This window comes from Haliotis asinina, chromosome 13 (assembly GCF_037392515.1).
Source record: "Haliotis asinina isolate JCU_RB_2024 chromosome 13, JCU_Hal_asi_v2, whole genome shotgun sequence".
Lineage (NCBI taxonomy): Eukaryota > Metazoa > Mollusca > Gastropoda > Lepetellida > Haliotidae > Haliotis > Haliotis asinina.
The window spans coordinates 2,023,098-2,045,891 of record NC_090292.1 but is presented as its reverse complement, the minus strand read 5'-3'; the positions used below and the strand labels follow the sequence as shown (position 1 = coordinate 2,045,891).

At 43.1% G+C, this 22,794-nt stretch overlaps 2 protein-coding genes across 2 annotated transcripts; both read left to right on the top strand.

Annotated features, from left to right (window-relative positions):
• The first annotated feature begins 1,044 nt into the window (after nucleotides 1–1,044).
• Nucleotides 1,045–3,736, top strand: LOC137259935 (probable palmitoyltransferase ZDHHC24). The gene has a single exon (XM_067797588.1). It carries the CDS (start codon nucleotides 1,165–1,167, stop codon nucleotides 1,993–1,995), a length of 831 nt encoding a protein of 276 aa, XP_067653689.1. The 5' UTR covers nucleotides 1,045–1,164; the 3' UTR covers nucleotides 1,996–3,736.
• A 2,496-nt stretch (nucleotides 3,737–6,232) lies between these two features.
• LOC137260006 (uncharacterized transmembrane protein DDB_G0289901-like) lies at nucleotides 6,233–21,936 on the top strand. Its single transcript, XM_067797685.1, has 8 exons — nucleotides 6,233–6,282; nucleotides 7,775–7,825; nucleotides 13,972–14,158; nucleotides 15,469–15,519; nucleotides 16,030–16,071; nucleotides 17,071–17,330; nucleotides 18,243–19,341; nucleotides 19,749–21,936. Exons 1-8 carry the CDS (start codon nucleotides 6,273–6,275, stop codon nucleotides 19,840–19,842), a joined length of 1,794 nt encoding a protein of 597 aa, XP_067653786.1. The 5' UTR covers nucleotides 6,233–6,272; the 3' UTR covers nucleotides 19,843–21,936.
• The last annotated feature ends 858 nt before the right edge of the window (nucleotides 21,937–22,794 follow it).

The following is a 22,794-nucleotide window of genomic DNA, read 5'->3' as shown; positions in this document are numbered from 1 at the left end:
GAGAGTGAGTGAGTGAGTGGACTGAGAGATTGGAGGTGTGGGTCTGAGTGAATGAGTGATTTTACGCGTTGGTGAGTGAGTTGGTGAGTCAGTCAGTCACTCCGTCATTCAGTCACTGAGGCAGTCAGTGAGTGAGTGAGTCAATAAGAGTAGGTGTGAAAATTGGGGAGCAAGCGATATTGTCTCACGAAACACCCGCAGTGAGTAGATTCAATCGGACATTCTGACCACCCGATTCATGCAGTCAGTTAGATTCACCGAAAAGATTAATTAACTTTTCATACATACCAACACATCAATTAACACCACGGGTGACTATTTTTTCCTGACAATTTACATTGGGAATTTTGTTCGAAGATCAACGCGAATGTTTTGACGACAAAATCAGTCTATTTCTTCTTTTGGATAGGGTGTGGATTGAAGGCCGTGAGACAGGCTGTTATTGAAGAAACGACAGCGTATAGGACACAGCGAAAAGTACATCTTTGTTCTAAAATGTGTAATCCACATATACAAAAGTGGTATGGTAAACGATTGTAACATCCTCACTGTCCATTGTTAACAACGCTGATTTAGCTTAGCACGGACCTTGTGATGGGGTTTGAATCCACTTTCAGACATCGACGGGTTTCCATACACTACCCTCGTAAGACGTGGGAAGGGTACAAGTGACTTTGAGCGGTATACCCTGAACACTACACTTTGCTTGTTCCCCTGGTACCCGGCCATGTCACCAGTACTGGCTAATGGTATGTTTACAGGCTGCAAATACTCCCTGTTTGTTCCTAGCAGATGAACTAAAATGACATGTCCCATCACCTGTTAAACGCGATATGAAAGTGTGCGGTGTTTTTCACTGAGAGGAATAACTGCCATTAAAGTCTGCGCGAACAAAAGCGTTCTCGTTTGTGAATAAATAACATTTTACTTCCGCTTCGAAAAATAAACATATCCAAGGGAAGCTACTCTAGTGTTTTGCTTTATGAAAGGGACATAACCGCAACCCGGAAGCCAGGTTACAGCGACTTGTTTACACGCGCGTGTTCATGTCCAGACCGATCTTTAGCAAACTGGGGACATTTTCAGCGTACCGAGGAGATATATTTTACCACAAGACTAGTGTGAGTGTAATCAATAAGCCGATAGCAGCATCAGTTGTCAGTAATGGCCAGACGATGGAAGCTACCGAGCCGGCGCGGGGATCAAGTCGCTCTGGCTGTGTTTACTTTCGGCGGGGTGTTTGCGTTGTGGTACGAGGTCTGTCACGTCCTACCAACGTTCTACCCGGAGTGGACGACTGCAGCGTACGTGCACTGTGTAGCTGCGGGTGTGTTTGCCTCCAATATATACGGAAACATGATCATGCTTGCTACCACTGACATCAGTGGGTCGGACCTCGTCATGCCGACCGGTCCCGCCCCTAACGGGTGGCGCTATTGTGACGTGTGTGTATGTAACTACCCTCCAAGATCTCATCACTGCAAGCTGTGCAACGTCTGTGTCTTAAAACGCGACCACCACTGCTTTTTCTCTGGATACTGTATTGGTTACCATAACTACCGATACTACGTTGTCATGGTAACGTATATGATGATAGCGGGAATCTATGGAAATATTTTCAATCTGTCCTTTGTGCTGGGTGTGAAAGGAGGAATTTCATTTTGGCATCTCATTTCATTTTGTGCACCACATGCCGGGTTCATGTTCGGGTTGGAAAGTTTGTACGTGTCCTTCATTACCTCCGTGACATCTGTCGGCTTTCTGGTGACATATTGTTTCGCCTGGCTCTTCATTAACCAGGTAATACAGATATACAAAGGACAAACGATGCACGAACGGAAGAAGAACATTTCCACCTATAATCTCGGACTAGAACAAAATCTTGTCGAAGCCTTAGGCAAGAACTGGTATTTGGTATGGTTTGCGCCATGGATACCGTCCGAGTTGCCTGGCGACGGACTATTATTTAGATCACTTGACACAAAGGACCAGTAGTGTGCTTTAATGTGTAGATTAGTAGTAAGTTTTTAGTTTCATGTTTTATCTTAGATATGGAGAGACCACGATACCATAACAGGTCTGCTCCGTAAGTCTTGAATATAAAACATCTAAAACCAAAATCGCCCTTACGTAGTAAATGAGTATAGAGGTGCAGTCAGATTTATTTTCACTGGTGACATAACAACACTTTTATGAAACATCACCAGATGCCTGTTATAGGAGAGGTGAACATGTGGAGGACTACAATAACGCCGTGTATCCATGATTGTAGTCTTTGTAATCTAAGCCTGCATTGAGCAATATCCAGGCCATATGGCCACTATCTCTACATGATGAGCTCTAGACAATAAAGTTGTCAGTCTAGATTATTCACAATTATTTTTGATTATCACTGGGAACGTGTTAAGTATATCCAGCTCGGGAGGTAATGTACATTACCTCAGTGTCATCGTAGCATGTATGTCGTTTGTTGTCACTCGTTACTTGATATAGATGTGTTGGAGTGAGTGAGTGAGTGTGTGAGTGAGTGAGTGAGTGAGTGAGTGAGTGGGTGCAGTTTTTCGCCGTGTTAGCAATATTCCAGCAGCATCAGGCTTCACGCATTGCACTCATTGATATTACAGACGGTGACATGGACAGCGCCCAACGTCGTCCGCGTCAGATGACATCAACTCAACGACGTCTGACCGACTTTGACATGCAGATCAGGTGACGGTGCTCACTTCAGGCGAACGAGTGAATTTAGTTTCAGGTCGTTCTTAACAATATTCTAGCAATATCACCCCGATGGGCAGCAGGAGTAGGCTTCACGCATTGTACGGAGATTTGAGACCGTGCTTATGTCGTGACGAGCGAGCGTTTTTAACACAATGCTAAATCACTGCCATAATTTGAATGAAAGGCCTTCACATATTTTCTGCCAAATACTTTCCCATGCTTTCCTTATTTCCTATCACTGTTGTTCATGTGGTGATCATGGGGTGTGTACTCTGTCCCTGTTCCGAGCAGACAGGTTCCCTGGACAGATTCACAGCAGTCTTGCTCAGAGTCCCATCCCTCGTCCTTCAAGACCCGTGAAGGCCTGAATTAGAACTGGTCTTCAGTAACGTGTGCTTGTCTTAAGAGACGACGCTGACTTGGTTGACGTCGTATCCCAGTTGCGTAGACCGATGCTTATGCTGTTGATCACTGGATTTTCTGGTTCATATTTATAGACCGCCGCCATTTAGCTGTAATACTGCTGACTCTGGCTTTCAATAAACCAATCAACCAATGTCCTTCAAAATACGCGGTGAATCAGTAAATATTATTTCAGCTCTGCAGAGAAAATCTCTGCTAAGCAATAGACTGCAGCGACGGAGGTTTTCATTTCAAAAACGAAGCCAGATAGAAGGCGAATTGAAATTTGCATGTGCAATTTTGTTAGCTTTTCCCCAAACAGTTCCTTTTCATTCCTTACTGTTACAGAACACGTGTTTTGATCACGTGACTATATTAGTTAATCTGTGATGGCGGATTGATAATGTCCAACACCAGTTGTGAATGTTCTCTAACCAGTAGTATTCGTATAAATGTATGTTGTTATCTCTTTAGAATGTTTGGATGTGATGAAGGAGAGATTGGATGTATGTTTAATAATGTATACGTCATACATCAATGAATGTTTCAGAATGTTTTAGCCACTGTTCTAATGGCAAATGTTAGTGATTTGTTATTTGTAATAAAAACACTGTTTAGAGAACGTATTCCTGTGATGTTTTACAGATTAAGATAGAAATGCAGCAGAGAGGTTTGGGTGATCCTGGCACAGTCAGGCTGGTAAAGCTCATCATCAGCTCAGGGCCCTCGCCCTCTCTACACGCAACCCAGACGGCGAATGGGACCTCTCCGAGGAAACCCTGCCTAGTCGAACCCACCAAGAACTTTGAATTTTGTATCGTACTAATATACAATGTAGTGCCTTACTAATATTGAATTTTGTATCGTACTAATATACAATGTAGCGCCGTACTAATATTGGGTTTAGTGTTTTACTAATATACAATATAGTGCCGTGCTAATATTGAGTTTAGTGTTTTACTAATATACAATGTAGTGCCGTACTAATACTGGGTTTAGTATTTACTAATATACAATGTAGTTCCGTACTAATATTGAGTCTAGTGTTTTACTAATTTTTCTCTCATATGACGACGTGTATGTGTTGATGTTTGTACAAGCCCAGGTTTAAGCGTGTTTCATAGTGCCAGCTCACAGCAATACCATGCCGCAGTAGAGGGTGAATATCACAGACACATTATACTGAGTCAGGACCGACCAGTCTTCTTGCAACCATTGATATCGAGCACCATGCAGGAACCAACAAATACTATATTATAGCGTCTTTAGGCATGACGCCACCAGGCCTCGAACCGGCCACATTCCGCTCTCAAGGCGGACGCTCTAACCACTACACCACTGAGGCGGTCCGCAAAAACAGACATCTCATGGATACTTACACTGGTTTCATGTTTAAGGCTGTAGTCACCAACATTCCAGGTATGTGACGGAGCTCTGTTAATTAAGACCAGTGAAGGTCCGGTGTAGAATAGGTAATCAGCAAACCATGTTTGCCATAAAGGCGACTACGCTTGTCGTAAGAGGCGACTAAAGGGATCGGGTGGTCAGACTAGCTGACTTGGTTGACGCATGTCATCGATTCCCAATTGCGCAGACTGTTGATCACTGGATTGTGTGGCCCAAACTCGCATATTTACAGACCTCCGCCCTATAACTGGAATACTGCTTAGTGTGGCGTAAAACTAAACTCACTCACTCACTGTTAATTTATGTTAGTTCTGCACTAGACAAACCAGTAACTGAGGTCAGACAGCACCCTATAACATCTTCCTAGACTGCGAACCTGAACACCCAATCCCATTCATCGCCAGTCACCACATCCGTGTGATGCTGAAAAAAAGGACAGTTCTAATCCGACATCTTCACTGATTACAAATACCAGTGACCTCATTCATTGCAATATTGCCATGGAAACTGTAAAGAAGACGCCAACTGAGACGTTGACACCAGCAACGTCATGGTAACTTCTTTTGTTTGGACACCAACGCTGACCTGTCTTGACAGGTGGTAACGTGGACACCTGGACACCAAAGTGGTGACGATGACACCAAAGTGATGACGTTTACACCAATCCGATGACGTGGACACCAACACAAGCACTTCCACTGCTCAGTCCCCGACACTAAACTTACTGACTACAAAAGTCACACTTGGAAGAATGATTCGAGTAATTTCACACCAGTTTTTTCAGGTACAGCCTTCTTGTTTGCAACGTCACAGCCGTCATCCATGGCGGTAGTTCACATTTAGCAGTGTCTGTTGTCTGGTGACTAGTTCTGATCGTAATAAGGTTGTGTACGATATGTGTACGGAATGGCCAGGAGTCCGTTTAAACCGAGTTAGATATATATCTCAGGCTAATGAGTTAACGAGGAAACGAATGAGACAGAGATGAATGTGTCACGTGATACGAGCTACCACCGCGTGTTTGACGACATTAGAATCAGTGTCGAAAGCTGGTCTATACAGCAGAAAAAGGTTGTATAAAATAATATTAATGATAGTCCGTTTATCATGAGCATTTATCGACGCGTTATGCATGCCCGAAGCGTCCAGACGATCTGATTATTACGAGTGTATCAATAAGATTGTCCCCATCCTCCATCACCTCAACGTCTTCTATGCCAATCAAGGAAGACGGGCACAACGTCAACGACAGGAGCGCCAGTGTGCTCGTTATAACTACCTCCTGTACTTAACCCCACGGAATACGGAACACTACACTGGCTGTAGAATTATAGTATTACAATCTTATGTAGCATGCACTAAATCTTGTGATGTAATTCCCTGTTCAACTAATGTGGGTTCATCTTGCAGCTCTCTGACACAACACGTTACAGAGATCCACCGCTTTATTTCGCCATTGTCCTGCTCTTAAAAGCCGAACAATCTCGTCCAACCGGATTAACCGGGCGTATCCGTGTAGTTAAGTTAATGCAGGACACGATCACAGAAGTAGTTTGTCTTGTTCGGGGGATGTTCAAAGACGAAGCCGACACGACTTAAGTCATTAGAACAAGATTAATTAATGATTATCTAGTCGTGTTGCCCCTGGGCTAGGGTGTGATGGACTGGTCAGTGAGGTACATCGCACGGGAGCATTTCATTTCTCCGTGAATACTGGATTCTTTCGCAGCGGATATTCGCTGAAGATGAAGAGAGGTAAATATAATTTATTTGAAAATTTTTAGAAAACGTTGGTGTGGAGTTTGTTTAATACAGCAGCGTTTGTTATGTAACCTGATTCTGTCTTAAGGGCCCTCGTTTGTATGAACTTCCACTTTTAAAAGGGTAGGTATCCGTTTACTCCTCTTCAGCACTATTTCAGGTGAGTGAGTTTAGTTCTACGCCGCTTTCTGAATATTTAAACAATATCAGAAATGTTCTTCCAACATTGTACCTACTTCGGGAATCGAACCCGAGTCTTCGGCGTGACAAGTGAGCGCTTTAACCACTAGACTAGCCCACCGCCCCTATTTCAGGAGCACCATGATTGATGAGGCAATGACTGTCAATGGCTAAAGTCAACATGCGAAGTGATCATAGTGATAGACACTTATTTCGCAATGTAAATTTAGAATGTGTACTGTCCAAGATTAGTTATTGACTCATTATTACATCAGCTGCTTAAACTTATCCAGAGATGGAAATTTCCAGAAATATTTTGGATTTTTTTCTTAGATCATCGCAGAATGGATATTCTAATGTGAAGGGGAACTCAGTTTCTATCTTACAAAGAGGACTAACTCGCCAGTCTCTTGATAGTTCTAATGTACGACCATGTTCATGCATCAGACAGCCGCTGGAGCACCTTAGAGAGCACAAAGAATTTCTGTCCACTTTCTCTTGAATGCTTGTGAGATATAACTGTGAACAGACTTATGAAGTGTAATTTGGAGAACTTGCTAAGGCTATCACACCATTATTTACGTTCATTAAAACTTTGAAGAAATAACTGAGTATTAATAGCGTCCTGGTTGATCCATACTGAGCCGAAGCCGTAAGACAAAAGTAACTTCTTTACATTCAAACCCCAGCACTTAATATCTCTATTTGCAAGTGTCAAAATAATATTGCTATCCTGTTAAAAAGGAGTCTTACCCAACTACAAGTAGTTAAATCTGTCATGATCCATCAATCTTTTGATCACGCGGCGACAAAATTCACTCACTCATTCTTTAACGTCAGAGAGAGAAAAAGAGAGAGAGAGAGAGAAAGCGGAGGGCTGCTCCTCGGGAATGCTTGTAAGTTGATTGAGTGGTCCACGTCGAGGGCTGAGTGCCCGTCGTCGGTGACATCTGACGGTGAAGGGAAACCGAGTCCTGGGTAGTCAACTTCTTTATGACAATGAGAGTGACCTAACGGTTTTACCAACACAGAAACGTCTCATCCGTGGCAACAAAGAAGTTGACTATCCATAGAAATATAAATGTCTCTCACGTAAAACGTTGGACAGTGTTTTGCCCAAACCATATTAATAAACTACATGCCAGTGTTATATAGCTGGAATATGCATGAATACGTAAGAAACAAACAAACAAAGCACGAGATAAACCAAACCTTGGTAGCAGGCTGATTTTACAATATGTATTAAGTAACTGATGTTTTTCAGTTGTTGTTGTTTAATGACTATGTTCATCCTGTTTTCTTGCAGGCGAGTACTGGGTCACCAAGCCCTACTGCTACTGCCATGGAGCGGCGCTATGTAAGTACCACACCTTCCTACACGGGATGCCCCTTAGTACGGACAGTAGCTCTCCAGATTATCGTCCAGATTAACAAGTGTCCTCACTAACGGGATCGGGTGCTCAGGCTCGCTGACTTGGTTGACACGTCATCGATTCCTAAATGTGCAGATCGGTGCTCATGCTGGTAATCATTGGATTGTCTGGTCCAGACTCGATTATTTACAGACCGCCGCCATATAGCTAGAATATTGCTGAATAAAACTGAACCCACTCACTCACCTACAGTATTGTCTTGGCTGTCTTGTCCACAGCGACAGTATAACACGCTGCGTGACAGATGCCTACTGCTGACTTGCCACCATTCAGGTCAGTCACATTGTACATGCATCTCCATCACCCTCTACTCATAACGGTCCCTTATCTCCATCTATGTTACCCAGTTTCGCAGATTGATGCTCATGTTGTTGGTCTCTGAATTGTCTGGTCCAGACTTGATTATTTAAAGACCGCCGCCATATGGCTGGAATATTGCTGAGTGCAGCGTAAAGCTCGCTCACTCACTCACTCACTCACTCACTCACTCACTCACTCACCCACCCACCCACCCACCCACTCACTCACTCACTCACTCACTCACTCCAACACATCTATATCAAGTAACGAGTGACAACAAACGACATACATGCTACCATGACACTGAAGTAATGTACATTACCTCCCGAGCTGGATATACTTAACACGTCCCCAGTGATAATCAAAAATGATCGCGATCGTCGACGACATTGCAGTAAAGAGTTTTTCAATTAACTGCACATAGCTTTGTCACATTAGAGCCACTTTCATATATACTCATGGAAAAAATTAGGGGAACGCATGTTTCTTAGGGCAATTCAAAATTTCTGTTTACTAACTTCAGCGTCGTGTATTATCGTTTTCGTGAAGAGCAGTTCACTCAAACTCACCATAATGCTTTCCATGCACGTGCACTACATGCTCCTACAGTTACACGCACTTAGATTTACACGTGACATGCATGTGCACTACATGCTCCTACAGTTACACGCACTTAGATTTACACGTGACGTGCATGTGCACTACATGCTCCTACAGTTACACGCACTTAGATTTACACGTGACATGCATGTGCACTACATGCTCCTACAGTTACACGCACTTAGATTTACACGTGACATGCATGTGCACTACATGCTCCTACAGTTACACGCACTTAGATTTACACGTGACATGCATGTGCACTACATGCTCCTACAGTTACACGCACTTAGATTTACACGTGACATGCATGTGCACTACATGCTCCTACAGTTACACGCACTTAGATTTACACGTGACATGCATGTGCACTACATGCTCCTACAGTTACACGCACTTAGATTTACACGTGACGTGCATGTGCACTACATGCTCCTACAGTTACACGCACTTAGATTTACACGTGACATGCATGTGCACTACATGCTCCTACAGTTACACGCACTTAGATTTACTCGTGACATGCATGTGCACTACATGCTCCTACAGTTACACGCACTTAGATTTATACGTGACATGCATGTGCACTACATGCTCCTGAAGTTACACGCACTTAGATTTACTCGTGACATGCATGTGCACTACATGCTCCTGAAGTTACATGCACTTAGATTTACTCGTGACATGCATGTGCACTACATGCTCCTACAGTTACACGCACTTAGATTTACACGTGACGTGTATGTGCACTGTGGAATACAACGGTTTAAAACATTGTTAACATGGCAAGACAGTGCTTAACTTTGGCACAGAAATGGGAGGCAATTGGCATAGTTAATCAATCAATCTTTATTCAGAATTGGAGGCCACAGGCCCGTAGTACAGCTACATAAAAACAGTTCAACAGCAGAGTGAATGTCTTTTCGAAATAGCATGATAAATAAGCAAAGCAACATTTTCAATGAGTACCCTGTTGGAAGTTGACGGTAGCTGGGTAAATTTATGTTTTGACGGTTGTATCGTAAAATAATTGGGTATATATTTGATTGTAATGTTTCTATAGTAGTCACAAATTAATAGTACATGGTATTCATCTTCCAGGATATTCAATTTACAGTATTTGCACACGACGGATTTCTTGTGGAATTTTCCTTTATAACAGCTTAAGTCAAAATAAACGGAACGGAACTGTGCCATGGCTATTCTTAGTTTCTTCAGATTAATACAGCGTACATATGGTTCACATATAACATTTTCTTTAAACAAGGAGTAAGTGAATGTACAAGAACTGTTTTGGAGTTTTGCATGCCACTCCTGTACAAAGCAATCTTTGCTTCTTCGTACAAGCAGATTTAAGAAATTGTGTTTGCTTCCAACTCCCTGTCATATCCACGCATGCTCAAGTGCAAATCTAAAGAGAATTGTTTTACATGTGAAGCCCAGTTAAACCTATTTCGCTCGGCGTTTGCATTTGAGTCTAGATTGCATAACATTTTGTAAGCTTTAGATGGAAAGCGTGAAGAGGGCACGGAGAGGAGCTTTAACCAGTAGGCAATGCAGGGTTTAAGGGTATATACATGGACAGGATATCTACCAGTTTCTCCGAGTACAATGTTATTTGGTGTAGACATTCGCAAACCAAGAAATCGTTTACATGCATAATGTAATACCCTCTCCAGGCAATCATGTTTGTGAAAACCCCACAATTCTGACCCATACAACAATATTGGTAGTATTGAACAGTCGAATATTTTAAAGTTGACATCATATGACAAGTCTTTAAAATTACAAAGGCATTTTGTAATAGAAACTAAGGCTTTCTTTGCCTGAACTGAAATGTCTTTGGGTGAGAGGGACCAATTTAGAGTGCTGTTGAATGTTACGCCAAGATACTGGTAAGATGTAACAACTTCAAGCGTAGTGTCCATTTTTCTGATTTTGAAAGTTTTGATCCTCTTTTAAAAACCATGATTTTAGTTTCATCAAGATTGACATTTAGGGCCCACTTATTGCAGTAGGTTTCTAGAGCATTGATTTGCCCCTGCAGACCGATTACAGACTCTGAGAAGAATACCACATCATCGGCAAACATCAGAATAAATATTTCAATAAGATCTGGAAATAACTGAACACCAGTAGAACATGAAAGGTTGATCTCGGAGACTAGTTCGTTGATAAAAAACGAAAATAGGAAAGGGTTTAGGACACAACCTTGCCTAACACCAACAGGACAGTCATCATCAGCGGTGTCACTACCTTAATACATTTGACATGGTTAATGTTGGAAGCTTATTACGACAACTTTTCACAAGTCTGTTAGCTTGATATCCAGACTTTGGAATCTCTATAGAGCGACTGGGGACGTCAAAGTGAGGCGTGGTCGGCGACGGAAAAAGAAAACCACTCTACGGGATGACCGGACCGGACTCTACGCCCTGCTCTGCGAGACAGGTTCAAATCCTCCTCCAAAATCAATACGGAGTTCAGGCGAAGAACACAAGTCAGAATTTGTTCACGTGCAGTGCGTAATCGTCTTAAATTGGCTGATCTAAAAAGCCGTCGTCTATTGGTTGGAATCAACACGACTGAGCAACACGAGCGTTTGAGACTGCAGTGGGCACGGAACCACGGAGGAAGAACGGTACGTCAATGGAGAAACACCATGTTTAGTGATGAGAAACACCATGTTTAGTGAGACACACTAGACCATAATGACAGTCGAATTCGAGTTTGGAGACGCGTTGGGGAACGTCACAGTGCCTGCGCCATCAAACAGCATGCTCGTTATGGAGGGGGCTCTGTTATGGTGTGGAGCGGGTTTACCTTTCACCACAAAACAGATTTTGTGCGTGTTGATAGCAGGATAACAGGTGTACGATATCATGACGAGATCTTGAACCCGATTGTGATCCCCTTTGCGCGTACAGCTGTCGGGACAGACTGAGGGCTGCAGGTGTCCGGTGTGTTAGTTGTACGCCGTACTTAGCAATATTCCAGGCATATGGTGGAGGTCTGTAAATAATCGAGTCTGGACCAGCCAATCAAGTGATCGACAGCATGAGCATCGATCTGACCACCTTACTCGCCTCTAAGTATAAGTTATTGAAGACGGATGTTGACACTTATCTCAACAGGTCAGTGCGTTCGTTTTGAATGTCGTTTAGTGTATTACAAGAAATAAACAAATAGTAATATACGGGTGTTCATGAGTGTGGTTGTGAAGTTAGCCATCATTGATTTGTGAGTATGCAAGTTCTGCTTAACTAGCCTGTTTTCTCCCTATCGTCGTCTACAAGGCTCACGTCGACGACAGTGCAGTAAACACCGTCACATTAAAGCCAATTCCACTTGTCATAAACAATTTACTTTAGTATAATTATTATATTTTCGATTTTGTGCCGTAACGTTCATCGTTTATCTGTTCTTGGAGTGGTGTGTTGTGTCCAGGGATCCTCGAAACACTCAAGTTTAGTAAACATGTCACATAATACAAAAATATATGCATGGTATGCCTGATGCCTAATTCTGAGAAAACATAACATATTTTTTAAGTTAATTTGCTTTTTGTCCGTAGTTACAACACTTCGTATTTTACTCATTATTCAGTTCACGATGTTGATCGAGTCGACGGTGTAAGTACCTGTTCAGCTGTGACGTCATGTCATGACATACCTCCACGAGATTGGTGAGGTCTGATATCAGTGTACATGACCATCAATCATCGCCCCTCCCGTCACAAGTCTCTATGAAGCTCCAGGTTGGAATCTGTCTTCACCAACCCATGTCTAACGGGATCGGGTTGTCTAACGGGATCGGGTTGTCAGACTTGTACCATAATACAAATTACTTAGGTGGCTGCTTATGACGATAATCACCGACCAAACCCGGATCGACACAAATCAAAGCTGTACTGATGGTGCTAGCTTCTGCTAGCTAGCCACTATATATTTTGATGTTAGTTGTTGCCAATAGCCACATTATCAACCAAACAGTAAAGAATAACAAATGTTGTATGCCAGTTTGGGTTCCCCCCAAAAACCAACCAAACTAACTCTAATCCAAATGGCTCGTGAAGAAAATCTGGTCGATACATATTTTCAGATTTACCTATCAGCCTATAGCGTTTATTGGTTGCATTGTCACAACACAGTGAGTCATAACTAAATGTCGCATCAGCCATATAGCGAGCCGTGTCTGCAGTACACGGACCGCAGAGTTGAGTGAGTGAATGAGTGAGTGAGTAATATGTAGTGGTTCAAAACCCATAGAGAAAAAAATACTGAATACCAGTAAGTGACTGAGGCGACCCAACACGGACATTGTCATGCCAACATCAAAACAGATGTAGCGAGACCCATGAACATCCGGGTTAGTACTGGTCTTCAGATTGTCGCTAGATGAGAGTACCGGCATCGGTGGTCGGACTCTCGCCACATTCAGAACATGACCAGTCCTAGACTTGTTTCTTTTACGATCTTGCCATAGTAGAAAGGAGAAGACATTATATTGAGATGAACCCTAACTCAAATGCTTCCTGGTACGAATAAATCATCGGTATGATTTAGTGTCAAGATGTATGCACTGTTAAGCCGTTCGAGTTAGGGTTCATCTCAATTTTTTTTTAGTTTTTGTAATCTTTAATCCTCACGAACACGTGGTCTATAGACCTAACTGCAAAGATCATTGCTCATACGGCTTACCTAAATGTCTCATCCAGGTTATCAGGTTGTGTTACAGTCCTTGAACCACGTTAATTCCCCTCCTGTCTTTCCATTATAGTAAAGGCGTACATGCAGCAAGTCTAGAATTCATATTCCGCCCTTTTCATCGGGTCTCCTTATATGTATATATATTCAGAAACTTCAGAAACTAAGTATAATTAAGCTCCACTACTTATACACGGACGTCAAACTGCAGGCATATTCCTGAATGATTAAGCAAGCAAACAAACAAACATATCATAGGCTGAGGCTATGCACTTGTTACCATCGGTTCAAAAAGTTCCAATAATGACTACAACAAATTAAATTTAGGGGGACCTTTCGTGTGCAACCGCTCTATCATATTTACCTGCTATCTGTTATGTACTTACATTAAAGCGAACATTGTTATAAATGTAATACATATTGTAATACTTTGTGCAATTCCGTATGCTCTGTCTATCTTGCAGTTGCAGTCAATGGACTTCGCCACGTGCCTCACGTCAACGGAATGGGCCTGGTGCCTCTGCCTGGCCTGTCACGTGACGAGACAGCCATACTGGCCGCCATTCTCATGGCACTGGCCTTCTTCCTGTTCCTCATGTTCTTCATCTTCTGTCTTCTCTGCCCGTGGTGGAGGAAGGGCGTGTGTTGCGGGTAACGTACATTGCGTTTCTTCAGCCACAAGAGTCTGCAGATAGGAGTAGACTATTAGCTCAGTCATTAATAGGCTGCACTTTTTGTGTTTTCAGATTTGTTGGTTTTACTGAATGTTTGATTCACGGATTCAGAAGTTTCAAATGTAAAATATGCAGCACATCAATAAAATTATCAATCCAATCTGAAAACGCAAAATGTTCACCTACATGACAGAAAATACACGATATTCTCCTCAGCGCTCTTATATTATGAACTCCCATGGATAGCAATAAATAAAATTATTACACATTTTGTCGTTGGGTATATCTCAGTAGAATCCTCTCGGTATCCGTGTTCCCTGTCTGTTATACATGTTTCTTGAGGCGGACTTATACTTCTTTGTATATAGGGGTGTGTAAGCGAGGGCTTGGTTCGGTCGTTGCAACTGATTGTTGGGTAGGTGGGTGACTTAGTAAGCAGTGGTGGGTAAGGGAGTGGTTGGTTGGTTGGTGGAAGGGTGATTGAGTGAGTGGTTGAGTGAGTGAGTGCATGGGTAGATGGGCAGGTAAGTGAGTAAGTAGGTCACTGGGACGATGAGTAAGTGTAATTCTGTGACTGAGAAGTGTTTCACTGATGTAACTGCTGACAAGGAAGATCACACCTCAATACCACTTGGTGAAACCCGGAACACGAACGAAGAGCAGAAAACGTATAAACTTCATTACCGCATTATTGTAAGATACAGTTACTGGTTGACGACATGAACAGGGGAGATAACTCGTCATAGACTCCGTATCCCTGTGTCGAAGTGTGCAGACCTGCTTCTCTCGGGGCATGGTGGACGAGCTGGCTAAGGCGCCAGACTAGTGATCCAGCGAGGTTGAGGTGTCGGGATCGAGCCCATCTGTGACCGGGTGTAAAAACCTTGGAGTCAGCTTTGTGTGCAGACTCTTTCACAACCCCTAATGTACAGTACACAATCCTGTGCACTTAAAAGAACCCACGAATACGTTGGTATATAACCAGATGGTGGCCACATGAATACGTGCATACACCTAGTTGTGGGTACAACAACGTGAAGTAAACTTGGACAAAGTGCTGTGACTATCCGTCCCAGTCTACCCAGCTGTGAACTGGGTACCTCGTTAGGATGAGAGAACCTCAATACACTCGGTGCGTCAAGTGGCAGTTGTATACTCCCCAGCTGTTGAGATTGACATCCAGTGATCGAGGGAAAAATAGCGCGTCTTGAGCATGCACTATCGCATGGATATTACGCTAAATAAATATCCTATACCATTTATCATATTATATCTTCTGTCCTTCAGATCAAAGCATGGCGCCGGCGGTTTGAAGAAGTCGGAACACCTAACAGAGGTGTAAGTAAGAAACTTTGTATTAGCAACAAGCAAACACAACAGCTGTATTTTCAGGCGATGTCTATCATAACATGCTCTCCGCTGTCGTATTCAGAACGTACTCACAGTCATTCGTCTGACCTGGTGAAAACCCAGGTAATAATTTGTCTAAGAGACCTCTGAGACGGTAGTGTAAGCTAGTGCATGTGTGGCGGTCATAAGGATTCCGTGATCCGTCTTTGAATTCGATCACTGCACCGCACCGCACCGCACTACCCTACACCACACCACACCACATTTCACTAAACTAGGGTAACACTGTACCACACTGCCCTGTACTATACTCTGACATACTAAACTATTTATGTTAGAGAAATTGCATCTACTCACCCAGCAAAAATTGGTACTCGGGGTGATAAGTCCCGTGACTATTAACCCTCTAACACTTAACACCCACCTTGGGTTATCAGGGGTGACACTTTCCATCGTGGTATTGTTAATGTTTTGTTTGTTTGTTTTTTTCTGTTTCAGCGACTACAAGCTTCCCCGTGCATGGTTGGACACATTCAAAGGGTAGGTTATAAGGCTACTAGGCTACTCAGCTACTCAGCTACTAGGCCAGCATGAGGTTAACATTGGTTAGGGAAACGGCATGAGCATTTTGTGTTTGTTATCATCAGGTCTTTTCTTAAACCTGCATAAAATACAAGGTGACTAGTTGTGACATGCATCTTATAATAAAAAACACGGACCAACAGCCTGACAAGCGAACCTTGTAACCACTGGGATACCTCGCCGGTCCCTGAAGATACAGATTCCAAAGAAACTGACAAATAGAAATCTTTAGTACATGGGGGATTCTTTGTTACAATGGCTACAGGCACCATGTGCTGGTCCTACGTAAATGTTGCAGTGATCAGTTTCGGCACAGTGAATTTACTTCATCCTCAGCCATTATGTCGACTGATTCAGGTATTATCTAACACTATTGTCCAGTCCATAACAACCATTTACAGGCCGGCGTCATATATTTCAGATATTACTCAATGTCGTACCTCGAACTCACACATGAATGTCTTTTTGTGACTGGCTGAGGGCGCTTTCATTATTTACAATGTACCACGTTTACAAGCGGGTACCATTTCGATGTTGTACCCCGCTGAGAATGCCGAACTCACTTTTTACTTCGTGGTAGTAAATCAATGTTATGGAGATAACTCTAAATCTGTTACATGGTTACACAAAGGTTTGAACCCGCGCCTCAAACAGTTCAAAATTAACGTTGAGGTCTTCGGTAAGATAAATATGTTGTTCACTTGACCCTCAGGGCCCATGGGCTGATGTAACCTCGGTGTTTGTTTCTGGTCCTTGAGCCCATGGGCTGATGTAACCTCGATGTTTGTTTATGTTCCGTGAGACCTTCGTACGTGGAGGGTCCCCTTGCTCTTCGCACTTAGGGAACATAAACAAATATCAAGGGTCCATTCACCCTTGTTCCCTTCGTGAACAACTTATAGTATTGTGCCACATGGCAAGCGAACAACCCTGGACAATGGATGGTTTTATGTGTAGCATCCCCGAGGACCAGTTTGACGCCAAGATCAAGGAACTGGAGACAGGAGGCTGGGCCGGTATGTCCTCGGATGGACTTGGATACGGAGCGGGATCACGCGGTCTCGGTTCAGGAGGGGGACGAGCTGGTGGAGAAGGACTTGCCTCAGGGTCAGGTATAGGATACGGCGGGGGATACTACAAGATGTCGTCGGCCGAGGGTCACACTGGGAGCAGGATTAGGGGAGTTGGAGCCAGCAGCGGCGTTGAAGATGCAACAGGTGCGTGCTCTTGAGACGCCTCATTGTGTCATTGTACAGACACTATCTTGGGTTCATGACTTCATTTGGATACCTCTGGCGTCGTATGTTGTTGCACTCTGATTTGATTGTGACCAGGGCATTCTTTCATGTTTTATTCCAGTCACGGCTTTTTCTAAGAAACATTGTAAACGGACAAGCTGTGTTTAACGGTGGTTATCGTGTAAACCAAAATAAATGCAGTGAAACGTAATTTTCGTCAACGCCGCTTGTAACAGAAATCAGTAATGCTGACGGCTGTCGACACGCATACCACAGATATGTGCCCAGGTACTGTTCTGTATATTAAAACATACCCTAAAACACATCAAAATACAGAAGCGTACCCTGTACCCTACCCTGCGGACAAGTCGATATTCCGCAAGCCCCAAACCGCAACCGTATGTAGTTAACCCCTTTCAACTGATTGCGAGTGGTATTGTGCACCCTGAAATATGTGCTACTGTGTGTAGTCAGTATGACAGTTGCGTCAAATGAAAACTGCACTGTGCAGTATGGAATCGTCCTTGCCTAGGATTCTCATATATAATATACAAGAAATTGCCTGGGGTATGTACCAGTAGTACCCGTAACGACCCCCCTCAGCCCCAGTTACGTGACAGCCAGAATAATATAGGCAGGAAATACCTCTCAACCATTAGCAGGCTGGTTAAACCTCAATATAGGCACGCAGCAGCTCTCAACCATTAGCAGGCTGGTTAAAACATAATATGGGCGGGAAGCAGCTCTCAGACGTTTGCAGGCTAGTTAAACCATCGTCTGGTGCTGAAAACCTGACGGCACAAATCAGTGATATAGATGGAATATGTCAGCATTATGTAGAATATTATACTTTCATATTTGAATACCCAGTAACAAGTGGGAATATTTCAGGAGACTTCTTCTTCCATGGAGACGCGGTGTCCAGGAGCACCAAGCACGATGCCACAGGTGATTCGGGTTTCAGCAGCCAGGAGTCAAGGGTGATGACCTCTGTGGCAGAAAACAATAGCTCATATGACAGATCTGGCGGATATAGTCATGGTGGGGAGACAACCTCCACCACCCTGGTTCGAAGAAAACACGACGAATCGTCTGCTCTTGTCAGTGGTGGAACTCTCCGCCGAGTTGCCCTGGACACTGGGAGCATGGGGAAACTGAAGAAGGTTCAGGTTGTGAAGGAAACAAATCAAAGAACCACAACGACGTTTGACAAGGCTGGTAACAAGAACACTACAAGGTCAACAACAACAAGTTATAACACTTCCGGTGGGCTTGGGTCAAGGTTGTTGGAAATGATCCAAGGAATAACAGGTTTTGGAGTGGTTTCTGGTGGGAGACAACTGTCAATCAAAGGGAGACAAACAGCGTCGAGTGGCACACACCTTCGGCAATTATCAAGCGGTACACTTGGAAGGCAGACAATCTCTGGTGGAACAGAGAGATTCGTATCCAATCTCGCAGAAGAAAGCCAAATCTCTTCGAACATGATGGAGGGCAGAAATCTCTCGATTCGAGGAACAAAGGGGAGACAATTCTTGGCAACTGGTGGACACGGCTCATCAGGTTCTGGTACTACTCGCAGAATCGTCATTAAAACCACTGGAGGGGGAGGCGGCGTGAACATGCTGTCAAATGCTGGCGGACTGGGCTCTGTGATGTCGAGTTCTGGGGGATCTGCTAATACAATGTCGAGATCCGAAGTCCGCAGTTCAATGAGGTCGAGCTCTGGTGGATCGATGTTAAATTCCGGTGGCTCCGGTTTGATAACGAGTGTCGTAGGGGGTGGTACTATGTCCCTAGGTGGAGGAGCCATGGTGTCAAGCTCTGGAGGGGGAGGAGCCGTGATGTCAAGGTCCGGAGGAGGAGGAGCCATGTCAATGATGTCAAGTTCTGGTGGTGGAGGGGGCGTGGCTACAGTTTCTACTGGACGACTCGCAGGAGGCATGACTGGAGGTACTGGAGACTATCTGTTCCAGAGGGAAGTTCAGAGGTGAGATCTGTAGAAGATAGAACTTGCTGCCAAACGTCCGTGCTAGTGCAAGGATGAAATTAATATACTTTGTATATTCCAGCTGTCGCTCAGGTGTAAAGATAAATTATTGCCGGTATGGAGTGAATATACGTTGCCGGGAGGCCAGTAGTGAATTAAGATACGTGACTTGAGATTAACGCAATTTGCTCTATAAATGAAACAATAACATATTATGATGTTTTCTTTTTTCCACAAAAAATGGTAACAATAACACGCACGAGCTCACACACATCACGCACCAACATACACCCGTACACCCGTACACCCATACACCCTCAAACGCACACACCCATACACCCACAAACACACACACACACACATTCATACACGTATATGTCGCTTGATACATCTTGGGTTTCTTTCAGAGAATTCAACATAACCAACCCAGAGAACTTCATGAAGCTGTACAACGCCTACAGGAGATACCTTACAGAAAGCAGTGGACTGGCCAGGGTGTGAGACACGTCCAAACCACCTGTCTAGATCATGCCACCACACACAGCTAATTTCAGGTCAACCAGTCAAATTTATGCTAAATGTATGTGTCATCTGCAAACAGACTTAACACATGCTATGTTCAGTGCCTTAGAATATGTGTTTGTTCCACCTTATCGAAGCCAACATACTTATGTGTATAGTTACACGGAATTGATACTCTGCATAATACTTGCAGTCCCAGATACCTTGGCTGATTCTAGTAATTCAAAACTTTGAATTATGTGAAAGTACAATTTGCGCAGCAGCATTCCATTTAATGATTATACACAAACAATATCCACCTGACACAGGTCATTCTCTTTCTACAGAGGTTACTAGTCATACTTTCCTACGAAGGATATGACAAGTAACCTCTATTTGAAAAGAAAGAAAACACGTCAGAAAGCCTGGTCTCTCCCTGACTCATCACGAACATCCGATCAGTCTAGACTTTCACTGGTTTCGTCTCGGCATCCACCGATAGGTGTCATCTTGACACTCACTGATAGGTGTCTCCTTTACATTGATCGATAGGTGTATTTTTGACATCCGCTGATACCTTTCATCTTGACATCAACTTAGAGGTGTGATCTTGACATCGACTGCTTGATGCCATCTCGAAATCCACTGATAGGTGTAATCTTGACACTCACTGATAGGTGTCTTCTTTACATTGATCGATAGGTGTCTTTTTGTCATACACTGATACTTGTCATCTTGACATCAACTGAGGGTGTCACCTTGACATCCACTGATAGGTGTCATCTTGACACTCACTGATAGGTGTCTTCTTTACATGCACTTATAGGTGTTATGTCGAGACTGGACTTCCACCGTCCCTATACTCTGGGGTAAGAAATGCGTCCGCAATAAGATGGGAAAGACTGAGGTCACTGAGGTCACTGTGTTGACCCACCCACTGTGTTGTCGAACAATATGTCATTCCCCACACCACATTTTGTTTCGTCATGCTACCTTCGCTTTGTTGTAACGGACCATTTTTGCTGCTGACATTTTAGCACGGATGAAACTGATTATTCCTGTCACTAGCTATCTCCTTCTGACTATAACTGAATACTCACTTTGGTGCAACGGCTACTTTCGCTTTATTATAGCAGGCTATTCTGACTGTGCTATTCTCCTTGCTGTTACCGACTATTTTCGCTTTGTTATAACTGACTAGTTTCACTTTGTTATAAGTGACTAGTTTCACTCTGTTATAACTGACTAGTTTCACTCTGTTATAACTGACTAGTTTCACTCTGTTATATCCCACTACTTTTACTTTGCAACAGCTGAATCCTTTCGATTCGTTATAACAGGCCGTTCTCGCTTTGTTATAACAGGCCGTTCTCGCTTTGTTATAACTGACTGTTCTTCTTGCTTTAACCGACTGATTTCGCTATGTTATAAGCGACTGATTTCGCTATGTTATAACCGACTGATTTCGCTTCGTAATATTTGTCTATACTTGCATCGTAATAACATGCAATTCGCCTTGTGGTAACTGATCATATTTGCATCGTTATAATGATTATTCACCACATTACTCTATGTTATATATGTTATATCAGTGTTTATACCTTTAAACAACAACACACATTTGTCCTTTCCCACAATGCAACACTTACTTCTTTGAGTTGCATTTTGAATGTTGGGAAGTATGACAACAACAAACTTTCTGGATACTAACTTTTTAGTTTCATATCGATTCAGATCGATACAACGGTACAAGGAGCTGCATCGAAACGTTGCTATCCAGACATTGCTATCCATAAAGTCTTTTTTGTATTTCAGTTTTGCATTATTTTAACGTTGGCTTAGCGTCTTCATGAAAAGTTTTTTGAAAGATGTTAAATGTTGTTTTAGTATATTGGAAAGGCAGTGGCACATATTGCATGTAACACATATTCACCACACATGTTTTCCGGGAGACTCCTACTATATTAAACCCCCGCAAGCCGATCCACAACAAGGGAGGTAACTCTGACATGCCCGTGACAGCACATTGCGAGTATCCACTCGAAGGCATTTGTAACATTGTAACAAGTCAGGGCAAGTAAATAATTATCTGTGTGACTGACCTTTCTCTTGTTTTTTTTATAACTTATGGAATATTAAATATTAGTTTCACTGACAAACGCCTGGTGACGAGAATGCTTTGTTGACACGTCCATTGTACAGTTAAACATGTTACCTCATAAATGTCTCTCTTGTCAAATACGCTAAAATGTTGTACTCGGTGTTACACTGTCTGTCATCAAATCAAAACAGTACTGCTTTCCTCAACCATAGTTTTCATAATGACTTACTAAATACAGAGTTTGGGACACTAACTTTTTCCTCATTTGTCTGATGAAAGGGCAAGAACTTATGCCGTACTAACAGGTTTTTATACATGAAGTGGGTGATGTGTCCATGTTCGTCCAACTTCTTAATGCCTTTCAAGAACTTGCAAGGTATAATTGTTTTCGAGTAATATGTTACCATTTTGTTTGTTTCTTTGTTGGTATGAGGTTATTGTAGACAATGTTTACACATTTTATACCAAACAAGGATTTCTCAAATCACGCGCCGATGCTTACGAACACACTGATTGTTGCCGTTGTGCGCAGGTCCATGATTCACTATCTATGGAATGCAATTAGGGACATTCTTGCGATCACACATCAAATGGAGTTTAATGGGCACATGCTCGAGAATGTAAGATCGCGATAATGTCCCTGACACGAGTCTATTGATGTGTGACACCTGACGTCCAACACTCAGGCATGTTCTACGTGGGTTAAGGTTGTTGTCTGACAAGCACTATGGCGGCGGTTGGCTCGAGATGATGTCATATATTATATATCATAACTGGGGTGGTGGGGCAGCCTGAGTTTAGTTTTAGACTGCCTGTAGCAATATCACAGAGGGGCACAAGAAATGTGTTTC

Bases quoted from the DNA above. Each gene is read 5' to 3' on its own strand.
- LOC137259935 (XM_067797588.1), top strand. From the start codon at position 1,165: ATGGCCAGACGATGGAAGCTACCGAGCCGGCGCGGGGATCAAGTCGCT.
- LOC137260006 (XM_067797685.1), top strand. The intron at 14,159-15,468 runs GTAACGTACATT...TCTGTCCTTCAG, and splicing joins AGGAAGGGCGTGTGTTGCGG to ATCAAAGCATGGCGCCGGCG. The intron at 19,342-19,748 runs GTGAGATCTGTA...GGTTTCTTTCAG, and splicing joins TTCCAGAGGGAAGTTCAGAG to AGAATTCAACATAACCAACC.